The 17,145-nt window shown below is 47.4% G+C and overlaps 1 protein-coding gene across 3 annotated transcripts in view; it reads right to left on the reverse strand.

Annotated features, from left to right (window-relative positions):
• Nucleotides 1-12,382, reverse strand: part of LOC137306045 (cytochrome P450 2F3-like) — a 65,598-nt gene extending 53,216 nt beyond the window's left edge. For all 3 annotated transcript variants that reach the window (XM_067975075.1, XM_067975076.1, XM_067975074.1), the window contains exon 1: nt 12,112-12,382. In XM_067975075.1, the coding sequence (XP_067831176.1) occupies nt 12,112-12,291 (180 nt within the window). In that variant the 5' untranslated portion in view covers nt 12,292-12,382. The remainder of the gene's footprint in view (nt 1-12,111) is intronic.
• Nucleotides 12,383-17,145: the final 4,763 nt, after the last annotated feature.

The raw sequence follows: 17,145 nt of genomic DNA on the forward strand, positions 1-17,145 counted from the left end.
TTTTTTAACCGCTTTCTCAACTTGTCCTGCCCCCTTAAAAGATTTGTGCCCATATACCCCCAGGTCTCTCTGTTCCTGCACTCCATTTAGAATTGTACCATTTAGTTTAAATTGCCTCTCCTCGTTCTTCCTACCAAAATGTATCACTTCGCACTTCTCTGGGTTAAATTTCATCTGCCACGTGTCCGCCCATTCCACCAGCCTGTCTATGTCCTCTTGAAGTCTATCACTATCCTCTTCACTGTTCACTACACTTCCAAGTTTTGTGTCATCTGCAGATTTGGAAATTGTGCCCTGTACACCCAAGTCATTAATATATATCAAAAAAAGCAGTGGTCCTAGTACCGACCCCTGGGGAACACCACTGTACACCTCCCTCCAGTCTGAAAAACAACCGTTCTCTGTCTCTTAGCCAATTTCGTATCCATGCTGCCACTGCCCCTTTTATTCCATGGGCTTCAACTTTGCTGACAAGCTTGTTATGTGGTACTTTATCAAACACCTTTTGGAAGTCCGTATACATCACATCAACCGCATTGCCCTCATCAACCCTCTCTGTTACCTCATCAAAAACATCAATCGAGTTAGTTAAACACAATTTGCCGTTAACAAATCCGTGCTGGCTTTCCTTTATTAATCCACACTTGTCCAAGTGACTATTAATTTTGTCCAGGATTATCATTTCTAAAAGTTTCCCCACCACCAAGATTAAACTGACTGGCCTGTAGTTGCTGGGTTTACCCTTACATCCTTTTTTGAACAAGGGTGTAACATTTGCAATTCTCCAGTCCTCTGGCACCAACTCCATATCTAAGGATGATTGGAAGATTATGGCCAGCACTTCTGCAATTTCCACCCTTACTTCCTTCAGCAACCTAGGATGCATCCCATCTGGACCTGTTGACTTATCTACTTTAAGTACAACTAGCCTTTCTAGTACCTTCTCTTTATCAATTTTTAGCCCACCCAGTATTTCAACTACCTCCTCTTTTACGTTGATTTTGGCAACATTTTCTTCCTTGGTAAAGATAGATGCAAAGTACTCATTTAGTACCTCTGCCTTTTATTTTATTCGTTCATGGGATATGGGCGTCGCTGGCGAGGCCAGCATTTATTGCCCATCCCTAATTGCCCTTGAGAAGGTGGTGGTGAGCCGCCTTCTTGAACCGCTGCAGTCCGTGTGGTGACGGTTCTCCCACAGTGCTGTTAGGAAGGGAGCTCCAGGATTTTGACCCAGCGACGATGAAGGAACGGCGATATATTTCCAAGTCGGGATGGTGTGTGACTTGGAGGGGAACATGCAGGTGGTGGTGTTCCCATGTACCTGCTGCCCGTGTCCTTTTAGGTGGTAGAGGTCGCGGGTTTGGGAGGTGCTGTCGAAGAATCCTTGGCGAGTTGCTGCAGTGCATCCTGTGGATGGTACACACTGCCGCCACAGTGCGCCGGTGGTGAAGGGAGTGAATGTTTAGGGTGGTGGATGGGGTGCCAATCAAGTGGGCTGCTTTGTCCTGGATGGTGTCGAGCTTCTTGAGTGTTGTTGGAGCTGCACTCATCCAGGCAAGTGGAGAGTATTCCATCACACTCCTGACTTGTGCCTTGTAGATGGTGGAAAGACTCTGGGGAGTCAGGAGGTGAGTCACTCGCCATAGAATACCCAGCCTCTGACCTACTCTTGTAGCCACAGAATTTATGTGGCAGGTCCAGTTAAGTTTCTGGTCAATGGTGACCCCCAGGATGTTGATACTGGGGAATTCGGCGATGGTAATGCCGTTGAATGTCAAGGGGAGGTGGTTAGTTTCTCTCTTGTTGGAGATGGTCATTGCCTAGATTTTATCTGGTGCAAATGTTACTTGCCACTTATCAGCCCAAGTCTGGATGTTGTCCAGGTCTTGCTGCATGCGGGCACGGACTGCTTCATTATCTGAGGGGTTGCGAATGGAACTGAACACTGTGCAATAATCAGCAAACATCCCCATTTCTGACCTTATGATGGAGGGAAAGTCATTGATGAAGCAGCTGAAGATGGTTGGGTCTAGGACACTGCCTTGAGGAACTCCTGCAGCAATGTCCTGGGGCTGAGATGATTGGCCTCCAACAACCACTACCATCTTACTTTGTGCTAGGTATGTCTCCAGGCACTGGAGAGTTTTCCCTCTGATTCCCATTGACTTCAATTTTACTAGGGCTCCTTGGTGCCACACTCGGTCAAATGCTGCCTTGATGTCAAGGGCAGTCACTCTCACCTCACCTCTGGAATTCAGCTCTTTTGTCCATGTTTGGACCAAGGCTGTAATGAGGTCTGGAGCCGAGTGGTCCTGATGGAACCCAAACTGAGCAGCAGTGAGCAGGTTATTGGTGAGTAAGTGCTGCTTGATAGCACTGTCACTTTGCTGATGATTGAGAGTAGACTGATGGGACCCCATCCACCACCCTAAATATTGGCCGGATTGGATTTGTCCTGCTTTTTGTGGACAGGACATACCTGGGCAATTGTCCACATTGTCTGGTAGATGCCAGTGTTGTAGCTGTACTGGAAAAGTTTGGCTAGATGCGCGGCTAGTTCTGGAGCACAAGTCTTCAGCACTACAGCTGGGATGTTGCCGGGGCCCATAGCCTTTGCTGTATCCAGTGCACTCAGCTGTTTCTTGATATCACGTGGAGTGAATCGAATTAGCTGAAGACTGGCTTCTGTGATGGTGCAGGGTACGGTAGCATAGTGGTTATGTTACTGGACTAGTAAATGAGTAGATCTCATTTTTGCTCCTTAATCGGCCCCATCCCTCCTCTTACTACCCGTTTACTATTATATGCCTGTGGAAGATTTTTGGATTCCCTTTTATGTTGGCCACCAGTCTATTCTCATACTCTCTCTCTGTTCCTCTTATTTCCTTTTTCACTTCCCCTCTGAACTTTCTATATTCAGCCTGGTTCTCACTTGTATTATCAGCCTGACACATGTCATACACCCCTTTTTCTGCTTCATCTTACTCTCTACTTTCATCATCCAGGGAGCTCTGGCTTTGGTTGCCCTACTTTTCCCCCTCGTGGGACTTTACCTAGACTTTACCTGATCCATCTCCTCTTTAAAGGCCGTCCATCGTGCGATTACAGTTTTGCCTGCCAATCTTTGATTCCAGTTTACCCGGGCCAGATCCGTTCTCAACCTGCTGAAATTGGCCCTGCTCCAATTGAGTATTTTTATTCTAGATTGCTCCTTGTCCTTTTCCATAACTAATCTAAACCTTAAGATGCTATGATCACTGTTCCCTAAATGTTCCCCCACTGACACTTGCTCCACTTGACCCACCTCATTCCCCAGAACCAGATCCAGCAATGCCTCCTTCCTCGTTGGCCTGGAAACGTACTGGTCAAGGAAATTCTCCTGAACACACTTCAGAAATTCTTCCCCCACTCTGCCCTTTACACCAATACTATCCCTACTCTATGGTTCTTGCACCTCTCTGTAATTTCCCTACAAATTTGTTTCTCTATATCCTTCCCACTAGTTGGTGGCCCACAGAATTCACCCAGTAGTGTAATGGCACCTCTATTGTTTCTTAACTCTAACCAAATAGATTCTGTCCTTGACTCCTCCAGGACATTCTCTCTCTCCTGCTCTGCAATATTCTCCTTAATAAATACTGCCATCTACCCCCCCTCCTTTCTTTCCTTCCCTATCTTTCCTGAACACCTTGTATCCAGGAATATTTAGTACCCAATCCTGCCCTTTTTTGAGCCAGGTCTCCGTTATCACCACAACATCATATTCTCTTGTGGCTCTTTGCGCCTGCAGCTCACCAACTTCGTGAGTTTACACACATGCACTGTAAACCTATCTTAGACTTTCTTGTATTCTCTCTTAGCCTGATCCCACCTAATACTGTACTATTTCTTACTCTGGTGCTATCTGTCTCCCCTGATTCTTTGTGCACCTTGTTTCTCCCTTCCAATGCTGCATCCTGGTGCTCACCCCCCTGCCAAATTAAATTAAACCCTCCCCCACAGCACTACTGAACTTCCTTGAGAGGACATTGGTCCCAGCTCTGTTGAGGTGCAACCCGTCCGGCCTGTACAGGTCCCACCTCCCCCGGAACCGGTCTCAATGCCCCAGGAATCTAAAGCCCTCCCTCCTGCACCATCTCTCCAGCCACACATTCATCTGCTCTATCCTCCTATTTCTATACTCACTAGCGCGTGGCACCGGGAGTAATCCGGAGATTACTACCTATGAGGTCCTGCTTATTAGTCTCTTTCCTAACTCCCTAAAATCTGCGTGCAGGACCTCATCCCTCTTTCTACCTATGTCGTTGGTACTGATATGGACCACAATCTCTGGCTGTTCACCCTCCCCCCTTAATATTCTGCAGCAGCTCAGTGACATCCTTGACCCTGGCACCAAGGAGGAACTGATTGCTTATCCTATGATGACAGTGGAAGATACAAATCTCCCCATCGTGATCTGCTTCAATGTAACAGATTCCAGTTGAGTCAGATTGTTTAAAACAATGAAACCGGAAATGTACAATATAACAAAGTTGAAACATTCTTAGGTTGAATTTGCCCTTCTGAATCAATCAATCAACCTTTCTTTCTATTTCCCTATTTATATAAATGTTTTCACAGCATCCATTGCACTTCAGATGCTGCATTCAAAGTATTACATTTTTTTTTTAAAAAAAGGTCAGTCATTTCTGCTGTTTTTATCTGACCTGGAGCCAAAAATTTACAAGCACATTCCAAGCTGCAAACTTCCCTCTCCGAACAGCAATCATCTCTGATTGACCCCAAGCTGTGTTTACTTATAGTGATTAGACTTTGTGGCCTTAAAGGAACAGGCCACTTAGATCCAGCTTCATGTTAGTAGCAGAATAATACACTGTGGGGTAGATTGTCAACTTGCCACCTGAGCATAAACCTGTCGCTGTGGACTGGCCGCCCATTATAGAGACCGTCCGATTTTCATTTCCTTTGATTTTTTTTTTGTCTGGAGGTGCTTGTGCACAGATGATGGGATTAGGCTCGATTGTCCCCGACAGCTGAATAGCCTACTGCCAGCCTTCCATCACCGGCGCATCCTGCCACAGGATGAGCTTCAGCAACTCACCAAGGCTTCTTCGACGGCACCTCCCAAACCCGCGACCTCTACCACCTAGAAGGACAAGGGCAGCCGGTGAGTGGGAACACCATCACCTTCAAGTTCCCTTCCAAGTCACACACCATCCTGACTTGGACATATATCGGCCGTTCCTTCATCGTCGCTGGGTCAAAATCCTGGAACTGCCCACCTAACAGTACGGTGGGAGCACATTCGCCACATGAACTGCAGCGGTTCAAGAAGAAAGCCCACCACCACCTTCTCAAGAGGCAACTAGGGACGGGCAATAAATGCCAGCGGCGCCCACATCCCAAGAATGAATTTTTAAAAAGTCACTGTTTGGCTAACATGAAACAATTCTTTGGTTGTCACGACGACTGGAGGTCAGGAGGCCGGGAGGCCGGGAAGTCGGGAGGTCAGGTGATTTGGTGGTCAGGAGGTCGGGAGGTCAGGCGGTCGTGTGCCTGCCCTATCGTTAATTATTAAAATTGTTCAATTTTCCAATTGTTTCCTTCTTGTCTTGGCTCTCCCTGGTGGACATCTTGGGCTCTCTTTTGGAGGAGGGGGTGGGGGGGGGGGGGGTGGGTTGAGGGGGAGGGGTGGAGTTGCCCTTTGTTAACCTTTAGTAGTCTGTCAATCTGCACAAAGTCACAAGATTTGCTCTGGTGACATGTCCCAACAGAACCAGTTCAAGTTTTGCTCGTCAGATGCCAACTGACCTAGCTCTGTGCTTCCAGCATTTTGTGTCATCATGCTTGTAAATGTTGTGCTGTTCTTGGGAGCGGTCCCTGCTTATTACATGTATATAAACCCATCCATCATAACCCACAGGTGAATTTTGCTCCTACAGTGCTCGCCTTGTTCAAAATTAAAGGTTGCGGTTTAATTATTTATTGCTCTCTGCCAAATTTTAAAACGAAAAAATGCTAGATTTAATAAAAAAAAAGGAAAATAATTGTTTAGCGGACAGCTGTGGTCCATCTGGAATCCACACGAGTCAGCGGAGCTTACAGTTTATACACGGAGAGAGCAAACTTTCCCACAGGATGCTCAGGGTAAACAAAACTCGCCCAGGAAAACAAACAAACAATCATTTACCAAAGGAGCTAGGATTTTATGAGTCCTAAAATCTTCAAATGTTGAAATGTTCTGAGGGATTCGCTGAGGCAATGTGAGGTTTTAGGTTCAGAAGTCCCTCTCCTCATGAGTTTTTAAACGAGAGAATCCTTTAGGAAACATTTCCTGCTAGTCTAAACAGTTTTCTCTTTTCAACATGGAGACTGACAAAATCCTTTAAAGAGCTGACTGTAGATTGACTGTGCTGCTATAATCTCTCTCTCTCTCTGTGCCCATCCCTCTCCCCCTGTCATTCTATCTCCTTTTCTTGAGGGAGTGCTGCGTTGTCAGAGGTGTGCTGTCTTTCAAATGTCTTTCAGAAGGAGACTTCTGCTTGTTGAGACGAATGTAAAAGATCCCATGGCACGGTTTAAAGAGGAGCAGGGATTTCTCTCGGTGCCCTGCCCAATAAATATCTAACATATCTAACAGCTCATTCATCTCATTGTTGTTTGTGAGACCTTACTGTGCTCAAATTGATTGCTGCATTTGCCTACGTTACAACTGTGACACTTCAAAAATAATTCATTGGCTGTAAGGTGCTTTGGGACCTCCTGATATTGTAAAAGAAAGAAAGGTGTGCATTTATATAGCACTTTTCACAACCTCAGGATGTCCCAAGGTGCTTTACAGCCAATGGAGTATTTTTGAAGTGTAGTAAGAGGCATGATATAATGCAAGTTCTTTCTTTATCTCTACCTCTCTTCTGTTTTGTCTTTCTTTCCCTCTCTTATCCACCTTCTGTCTGTCCTCTTTTTCACTCCCTCTCTTCCTTTGCCCCACCCCTTTCTTTTCATTCTCTCTTGTTTTGTCTCCTCTCTCCCTACCTTCCTCTTTTTCTCCTGCTTTGCCTCTTTCTTCCTCTTCACCTCGCTCTCTCCCTCTCTCTCTTCCCCCTCACTCTCTCCCCTTTTACTCTCTTCCTCCGTCTTCCCCTGTCTCCCCCTCACTCACTCTCTTTTCCTCATCTCTTTTCCTCTCTCAATCTCTCTTTCTCTGCCTCTGTCTCCCCCTCACTCTCTCTCTTTCTTCCCCCTCACTCTCTACTTCTTCCTTTGTCTCCCCCTCACTCTCCCTCTTCCTCTCTCTCTCTTTCCCTCTCACTCTCTCCCTCTCTTCCCCTCTCTCCATCACCTTTACTTTCTGTTTCTCCCTTATCTTACTTTACCTTCCCATTCTGCACCTTTTTAAATCTAAAGCAGTAGTCTCGAAAGCCCCATGTTTTTTAAAAAAATTCATTCATGGGATGTGGGCGTCGCTGGCGAGGCCAGCATTTATTGCCCATCCCTAATTGCCCTTGAGAAGGTGGTGGTGAGCCGCCGCCTTGAACCACTGCAGTCCGTGTGGTGAAGGTTCTCCCACAGGCATCTCTCCGTTGGTGATAAATCTCAACACTTTCACTGTGGGGATTTATCACTGTACGTTAGGAATATTTAAATATCCCACTTCTGATAATCTGATGGTTTTTCTACCAGAATCAAGTGACAGAAAGTTGGTTAGCCCAGCAGCAAAGTATTGGCCAGTAGGGTCAAATATATTACAAAATACATTTTGAGCTGAAATGAAGGTTCAGTCCATGACTGGGGCTTTGGTCTCCTGAAGACAGAACCCCCTGAATATACAACTCCATTGGAGGCTCTTTAAGTCAAGCGCTTTTCAAAATATAACATTATTGGTTGTACAGAGTCATCTTATTACCTCTGCTTTGCAAATATTGAACATGTGTGTTCCATAGGCCAGTAAATAAATGTGTCACCTGGTTACTGAGCGATGTTAATCAGGGAAGTCCCAGGTTTGATCTTCTGCCAAGTTATTTGATCTCAACTGGGGCAGTGTGGTGGTGTGAGAGGCATTACAATTGGCATCAGTGTCCCTGTGCCAAGAAGGACCAAAATGAGTTAAAATGCCATCTCATGAACAGTATCCAAAGATTCTGGGTAGCGCACATGTGTGGAGAATAGAGGAAGATGAGGTTGAGCTCAGCTGCGATGGCTCCCTTGGTCAAATAGCCCAATAACATTCGCCGTTCTGGCTCAAGCGTGAAAGATGGGCTGCTTGGGTAAGGTTTCACCTGCCTGCGGGAGAACCGTCTATTAATTCTAACAGCCGGTGGAAAATCAGCTTCTACGTCATGTAAATCCTGAGGGTAGTTTTAAAAACCATACAGGGAGTGTTGAGAAGAGCAGCAGAGAGATAGGAGAGGGAGGCGGGAAGCAGTAGCCCCGAGGCAGGAGGACATGTGAGGTACTGAGACAGAGCGTACGACAGTCGGGTCCTATCAGAAGCCCCTGGTTTTCTTTCTAGTTGAAATTGTCATGGAGACGGTCAGTTAAGAACATAAGAAATAGGAGCAGGAGTAGGCCATTCGGCCCCTCAAGCCTGCTCCGCCATTCATCAAGATCATGGCTGATCGTCCACCTCAACGCCATTTTCCTGCTCTATCCCCATGTCCCTTGATGCCTTTAATATCTAGAAATCTATTGATCTCTGTTTTGAATGTACTCAATGACTGAGCCTCCACAGCCCTCTGGGGTAGAGAATTCCAAAGATTCACAACCCTCTGAGTGAAGAAATTTCTCCTCATCTCAGTCAGAAGGGCCGAGTGGATAATCCATCTCAGCCTCCTCCCGATATCCCCACCATCACGGAAGCCAGTCTTCGGCCAATTCGATTCACTCCACGTGATATCAAGAAACGGCTGAGTGCACTGGATACAGCAAAGGCTATGGGCCCCGACAACATCCCAGCTGTAGTGCTGAAGACTTGTGCTCCAGAACTAGCTGCGCCTCTAGCCAAGCTGTTCCAGTACAGCTACAACACTGGCATCCACCCGACAATGTGGAAAATTGCCCAGGTATGTCCTGTCCACAAAAAGCAGGACAAATCAGCAAAGTGATGGAAGGTGTCGTCGACAGTGCTATCAAGCGGCACTTACTCACCAATAACCTGCTCACCGATGCTCAGTTTGGGTTCCGCCAGGACCACTCGGCTCCAGACCTCATTACAGCCTTGGTCCAAACATGGACAAAAGAGCTGAATTCCAGAGGTGAGGTGAGAGTGACTGCCCTTGACATCAAGGCAGCATTTGACCGAGTGTGGCACCAAGGAGCCCTAGTAAAATTGAAGTCAATGGGAATCAGGGGGAAAACTCTCCAGTGGCTGGAGTCATACCTAGCACAAAGGAAGATGGTAGTGGTTGTTGGAGGCCAATCATCTCAGCCCCAGGGCATTGCTGCAGGAGTTCCTCAGGGCAGTGTCCTAGGCCCAACCATCTTCAGCTGCTTCATCAATGACCTTCCCTCCATCATAAGGTCAGAAATGGGGATGTTCGCTGATGACTGCACAGTGTTCAGTTCCATTCGCAACCCCTCAGATAATGAAGCAGTCCGAGCCTGCATGCAGCAAGACCTGGACAACATCCAGGCTTGGGCTGATAAGTGGCAAGTAACATTCGCGCCAGATAAGTGCCAGGCAATGACCATCTCCAACAAGAGAGAGTCTAACCACCTCCCCTTGACATTCAACGGCATTACCATCGCAGAATCCCCCACCATCAACATCCTGGGGGTCACCATTGACCAGAAACTTAACTGGACCAGCCATATAAATACTGTGGCTACGAGAGCAGGTCAGAGGCTGGGTATTCTGCGGCGAGTGACTCACCTCCTGACTCCCCAAAGCCTTTCCACCATCTACAAGGCACAAGTCAGGAGTGTGATGGAATACTCTCCACTTGCCTGGATGAGTGCAGCTCCAACAACACTCAAGAAGCTCGACACCATCCAAGATAAAGCAGCCCGCTTGATTGGCACCCCATCCACCACCCTAAACATTCACTCCCTTCACCACCGGCACACTGTGGCTGCAGTGTGCACCATCCACAGGATGCACTGCAGCAACTCGCCAAGGCGTCTTCGACAGCACCTCCCAAACCCGCGACCTCTACCACCTAGAAGGACAAGGGCAGCAGGCGCATGGGAACAACACCACCTGCACGTTCCCCTCCAAGTCACACACCATCCCGACTTGGAAATATATCGCCGTTCCTTCATTGTCGCTGGGTCAAAATCCTGGAACTCCCTTCCTAACAGCACTGTGGGAGAACCTTCACCACACGGACTGCAGCGGTTCAAGAAGGCGGCTCACCACCACCTTCTCGAGGGCAATTAGGGATGGGCAATAAATGCCGGCCTTGCCAGCGACGCCCACATCCCGTGAACGAATAAAAAAAAAACCCTTAATTCTGAGACTGTGACCCCTGGTTTTAGACTCCCCCAGCCAGGGGAAACATCTTCCTTGCATCTACCCTGTCGAGCCCTGTAAGAATTTTGTATGTTTCAATGAGATCACCTCTCATTCTTCTAAACTCTAGAGAATACAGGCCTAGTCTACTCAATCTCTCCTCATACGACAATCCCACCATCCCAGGAATCAGTCTGGTGAACCTTCGTTGCACTCCCTCTATGGCAAGTATATCCTTTCTTAGGTAAGGAGACCAAAACTGTACACAATACTCCAGGTGCGGTCTCACCAAGGCCCTATATAATTGCTGTAAGACATCTTTACTCCTGTACTCAAATCCTCCCACATAAGGGTGACCCATCTCACTGTGCGCTGCTGTGGGAGGCTGATGGTGCTTACACTGCCCAGGGTTGCTCAATACAGATAGACGATGTAAGGCTGATGGGTGGTAGTTTAATTGCAAGAATGTACTTGACATTACTTGAGGTTTATTAGTGGAATTTCCCATCCCTTGTAAACATCGAGTGTGTTGATTTGTGTGCTCATCAAGCATTTCCTGTTACCCCAAGACAATAAACTCCTGTGAAGTTGAATTTAAAAAGCTCAGCCTGCATTTCTGCTTTGCTGACACCCTTTAATAAGGGAAGGTGGGAGTTCGCCACAAGAAGAGATTCACATCTCGCAGAAAACACAGTAAATTCCAAATATTTCTGACAACTGTTGACAGGTCTCTCTCGCAATGTGCATTTTCTGGCTGCGAGCTTTCACCTTATGTTGAACAGGGGAGGCAGGGTGTGCTTTGTGCTTGTCTGGGTGTTTGGAGGTTCTGTTCCCCAGACTGCCCGTGAAACGGCCTGTTCAGAACTCTTGGGCTAGATCTTGACTTTGTCCGATTTTTACTTCCACTGACTTCAATCTGGAGAGAAAGTAAATCCAGGGTGCTGGCTCACTTTCGCCCGTTTTACTGGGGCACAAAATCAAGATCGACCCACTTACGTTTTTATCTACAAAATAAATATTTTTTTCCTTTTAGAGACTGCCCACGTTACACTGGGAGTATGAGCTGTGTTTCTCCAGTAGAATCACTGACTAGATACATGCTATGGCCACACAGTTTTAGTCACATGCACTAATTTTAGTAGAAAAGGCCTCACACACAACACAGGTAAATGTACTTCACAGGTGGGTATCTACTTAAACATTTACCACCATTCAGTAACCAAGGAGGTAAAGCACTCACAACAGTCAACAAACACTGGCACACCCCAACAAACGCACTAAAGGGTTAAACTTCGCGTGCCGTGCGATTATGGGTATTGAGATCACACTGCCCAACGACAGGATCTATTACTCATTTTTTAAATTTACTCATCAGAAATGCAATTAGTCGCATCTGAATTCCCAATTAGTCACATGCGGCTAGTGGTCCATGTATTGGACAATGCTGATCCAGCAGCATTAAGGACCGTTACAGACCTCAGCAGGTAAGGAGCTTTTGTGCAATTGCAGAGTGTTCATGTTATTTTGTCTTCTGCCTCCGCTCTAGGGCTGGTATTGCAGTGCGAACATTCAAACAGACCTCCTCACAGATCGTGCGAAATACCCAACACAGAATGAATTACACAAGAAGACAGAGGAGGGACAGAAAGTCTCCTTACCTTAATGAGAGATTGATCAGGTGCTCGCTTGTCTATCTGCAGTGCATTGCCCAGAAATGGGAGGGCAGGAGGACCTGGGGGGAGCCTGCTGAGTCTCCCCTTCCTTCTCCAAGAGCGCACAAGAAGTACAACAGTCAGAACAAGGACTGCGAAAGTCACTCCAGCTGCACTGAAATCCATTGCAGTCCGGGTTCAGTTCCCAGCTACGCCGTCCAAAGCTTCACACCTCAGGCTGATCACAGGATAGAGCCTGCGTTTTGACAAGTGCTAGGGAAGCTGTGACTGTCTTGCAGTGAGCTGTGCAGCCTTATGATATATGGGGAGGTTAGTCCCCTCCCTCTGTGGGTGGAGACTGCTGTATTGTGAGGTATAGAGCTCGATGGCAAAGTGAGTGAAACTATGTCCTCACATTGCGACTCGCTGATTTTTGTGCATTCATCGACTTGGTGCTGGTTCAGGTATCAGCCAGTTTTGCCCCACGTTTTTCTAACTTTCTCCCCTCCTCCCCTGATTCTCGAGCTTTCACCACAACTTTATTACTTCACTCAAGCAGATATTCGACCCGTGACATAAAAACATAGAAAATAGGAGCAAAAGTAGGCCATTCGGCCCTTCGGGCCTGCTCCGCCATTCAAAATGATCATGGCTGATCGTCTAACTCAGTACCCTGTTCCCGCTTTTTCCCCATATCCCTTTAGCATTAAGAAATATATCTATCTCCTTCTTGAGTACATCTAATGACTTGGCCTCCACTGCCTTCTGTGGTAGAGAATTCCACAGGTTCAGCACCCTCTGAGTGAAGAAATTTCTCCTCATCTCGGTTCTAAATGGCGTACCCCGTATCCTGAGACTGTGACCCCTGGTTCTGGACTCCCCAGCCATCGGGAACATCCTCCCTGCATCTAGTCTGACTAGTCCTGTTAGAATTTTATATGTTTCGATGAGATCACCTCTCATTCTTCTAAACTCGAGTGAATATAGGCCTGGTTGACCCAATCTCTCCTCATACGTCAGTCCTGCCATCTCAGGAAACAGTCTGGTAAACCTTCGTTGCACTCTCTCCATGGCAAGGACATCCTCCCTCATGACTTCTGGGTCGCTAGTCCAGTACAATAGCCACTAGGCTACCATGCGAACAAAAATTATAAATGAGGGAGTCGTTACACCAGACCTGTGTGCCCCAGTGTACAGTGTCTCACACACTGAGGTAGAGACCACTCAATGGGGGCACACCTTGACTTTGTGCCTCTCCCTGGAGATTACATGGGAGGGGAGCGTGGGATGGGTGGGGATCATGATGCTTAATTGCAACATGACTATATTGGCTCGGCTCACAGAGCTGTCATTTTCCTATGAATTGTACATTTGGTATGGATTAGACTAGGTTCATCCAGAGGTCAGTGTGCTCTGATCCAATGCCATAGTGGTGCGAGGTCTCTGATTTGTTTTTTTTTATGAATACAATACTTATTTAAATTTTTTGTTTGAACCATAAAGTACAAAAATTCAATCTCATAGCTATGGCAGGCCCTATTTCCCACAGCGCAGAGCCAGTACTCAGCCCAATATGGAAAATATCCGCAAATGTTCCTAAGAAAATCCAACTGTGCCAATCCCTTCCAGTTCACCCAACAAAGCAGGATAAAAAACTACCTCACTCCAGGCCTGATGGGCCCACTTTCCCTCACCATAGCGTCCCCTCCTCCGCACGGATCAGTGGGTAGCACCCTCGCCTCTGAGTCAAAAGACTGTGGGGGAGAAATTGGTTAAGGGTCCGTTCTGGGCGATGGTAGTGCGATGCGCTAACACCCCACGCCCGATGGACCCTGGGCAGGCAAGACGCAAGTTTGGTCCCCAGGGAGCACTCACCTGCCATTGGCGTTCCTTTCCAGGCCTTGCACGTGGAATGAATGCAATTTGCACTTTCCACCACCAGAGGGAGCGCCATCTCTTAAAGGGAGGATGTTTTTTTAGAAATCTCTTAAAGGTAACTTGTACCTGTTATTTGATGAAAATAACAGTCTACTGTCTGCATGGAGTCTGAACAGAGATCAGACGTCGCACACGTAAAACACAGATGCAGATCCCATCCCTATGTTTACATACTGATGAGTTATGTTAAAATATTGAATAAAGGTAGCTCATTACTAAATCCCACATCCTCCAATCTGCACACCAGACCTCACCAATCTGCCGATCTGAGTTGGTACCAGGCCTGAGAGAGTGCATGCACCAAGGTTCTCTGCTGATGCACTAGAGACCTTGGGTGCAAGAGGTGGACAGAAGGAGGGACATCCTATATCCACAGTGGGGGGGGGGGGTAAGAGGCCCTCCAGACATATTCCCAAAAGACAGTGGGAGGCAGTGGGGGACGAAGTCAATGCCAGGCGCACAGCACCATGAACATGGATGCAGTGCAGGAGAAGTTCAATGCTTTGATATGAGTGGTCAAGGTGAGTGAGGTCAACTGTCAAGTGGCGTCTCCTACCAACTGCACCACGCACTACACCCCCCCATCACCCACATACCAATAAACTCTTTCCATCATTACTCAAATCTTCCAATCAGATGCTTCTTCCCGCCCTTACACATTACTACTGTTTCAAGCCACCCACCCACAATTCACAGGCCACACACACTGGCAGCTATTCAACCATGACAGGCACATCACCCAGACACATGTCCCGCTTTTTTGCAGGAGAAGGTGGTGCATATCAAGTGGCAGTGGCATTTAGTCCCTCGAGCCTGTTCCACCATTCAGTGAGATCATGGTGGACCTGTGACCTAACTCCAAAGACCCACCTTAGCCCCATATCCCTTAATACCCTTGGTTCACAGAAATCTATCAATCTCGGATTTAACATTCACAAGTGAGCTAGCATCAACTGCCGTTTGCAGAAGAGCGTTCCAAACGTCTCCCACCCTTTGCGTGTAGAAGCATTTCCTAACTTCACTCCTGCACGTCCTGGCTCTAAATGTTAGACTATGTCCCCGCGTCCTAGTATTGAAGTCTAGGAGACCTCCAAAAACAGTTACAAATGTCTCGGCAGCCAGAGGCAAAAATCCAGCCACTAACCTATAAATCCTGATTGGTCCCTTTAAATAGCGCCGGTGGGGGGTCCTCCAGGCACTCTAAGACACGTTCAGATGGTCGGGGTTAAGACTGTGCGTTGAGTTGAGCGTTAAGTCCCAAAATGGTGTCTATCACTTTAAATCAGCGTTGCACATTGATTGAAGCCATTTTCTCCCTATTTTACATGATTCCAGACTTTGGGGTTTGCGCTAACTCCTATACCAAGATGGCGTCTGGCGCATGTCACGCAGCAAACGTGTGTGCACATCCAAGACGCCATCTTGGATGTCGGAGGGGCCGTGTAGCGTCGAAACAACGGGCGCTACATGGCCCAAATTAGCGCCCTGTGTGTCCAAGTCTTACTCCAGAGACTTGAGCACGTAATCCAGGCTGACACTCCAGTGCAGTACTGAGGGAGTGCTGCACTGTCGGAGTTGCTGTCTTTCCGATGAGACATTAAACCGAGGCCCCGTCTGCCCTCTCAGGTGGACAGAAAAGATCCCACAGCCACTATTTCGAAGAAGAGCAGGGGAGTTCTCCCTGGTGTCCTGGGCAATATTTATCCCTCAACCAACATCATTAAAAAAAATTATCTGGTTATTATCACATTGCTGTTTGTGGGAGCTTGCTGTGCGTAAATTGGCTGCAGCGTATCCCAAATTACAACAGTGACTACACTTCAAAAAAAAACTTCATTGGCTGTAAAGTGCTTTTGGGCGTCCTGGGGTCATTAAAGGCACTATATAAATGTAAATCCTTCTTTCTTAAAGTCTGATTTTTTCTTTTTGCTGACCTCCTTTCAGGTGCCGATGGGCCCTTGTCTCAGACAGTTTAAGTGCTGTGCCTGCTGCCTTCTTACGCCCACATCTAGCTGAATCCTTATGCTCGCACATGTAAAACGAGGTATTCCCAGAGAGCTGTGTGGCCCTGTATTGCAGGTAGGACCGCGTCCATGGTGCTCTGCATTGTGGAAGATAGGGCCCACCATCATCATTGCATTGCGTTCCTCAAGCATGCTGCAGTGTTAAATATACCCGTTAAATCAGCAGGTCTGTTTATAACTGACTGCACAACGTAACTTAGCGAATACAAGCCTGGTCTTGTCAACAGAAGTTTCTACTATGTCGGCTGCATCAATTAATTATGCCAGGTGACAGTTTCCCCTTCATCTTTTTGTGATAAATTCATTCCTAAAACAATTTATCGTCAAGCTTCATTGATATATTTGGATTTTTTTTTGGCAAATGTTTTGAACATGAAGTCTGGGCATTTGTTTCCTGGGGGGTCTCTCCCGGCTACTGGTATCACATCAGAAAGCATAGCCTCAATCAAGCACCATCTGAGAGGGTTGTGCGTCAACCCATTGGAACTCGGCAGCCCTCAAAACAAAGACAGCTCAACCAACACCCACCAGCCACTGAGTCAACAAATGCCTCACACTCCCCGGGACCAGTCTACAAGGATGTCTACTTTGTGGGGCCCACTCACTATTACACCATACTGACATGTGGGGCCCAATTTTACGGGGAAATTGTGGGTGCTTTGGGGGCTCCGAAAATCGGGGAAATCCCATTCGGGTTCGGAAGCCGGCTCCAACCCGCCGACTTCTGAGTTCCCCACGGACGCTCCTGTGTGCGTGCGGGTGTCCCAAATCCGGAGGTCCCGCCGGCAATTAAAGCCGGCGGGATGATAGTTAAAGAGCCAAATGTACCTCATTGAGGTACTTAAGGCACCTTACTTGTGACTTAGAACAATTTTTAACTTACCTGGGCGGCTTGCCCATCGCTTCTGATTCACGGTGTCCCCGATGTCCCCCTGATCTCCTCCTCTTCACTCCCCCCGATGTCCCCCCGATCTCCCCCTCTTCACCCCTCCCCGATGTCCCCACGATCTCCCCCCTTCACCCTGATCTTCCCCTCTCCTCCGAACTTCCTCTCTTCTCCCCGATCTCCTCCTTTTCA

The sequence above is a fragment of the Heptranchias perlo genome, chromosome 41 (genome assembly GCF_035084215.1).
Source record: "Heptranchias perlo isolate sHepPer1 chromosome 41, sHepPer1.hap1, whole genome shotgun sequence".
Lineage (NCBI taxonomy): Eukaryota > Metazoa > Chordata > Chondrichthyes > Hexanchiformes > Hexanchidae > Heptranchias > Heptranchias perlo.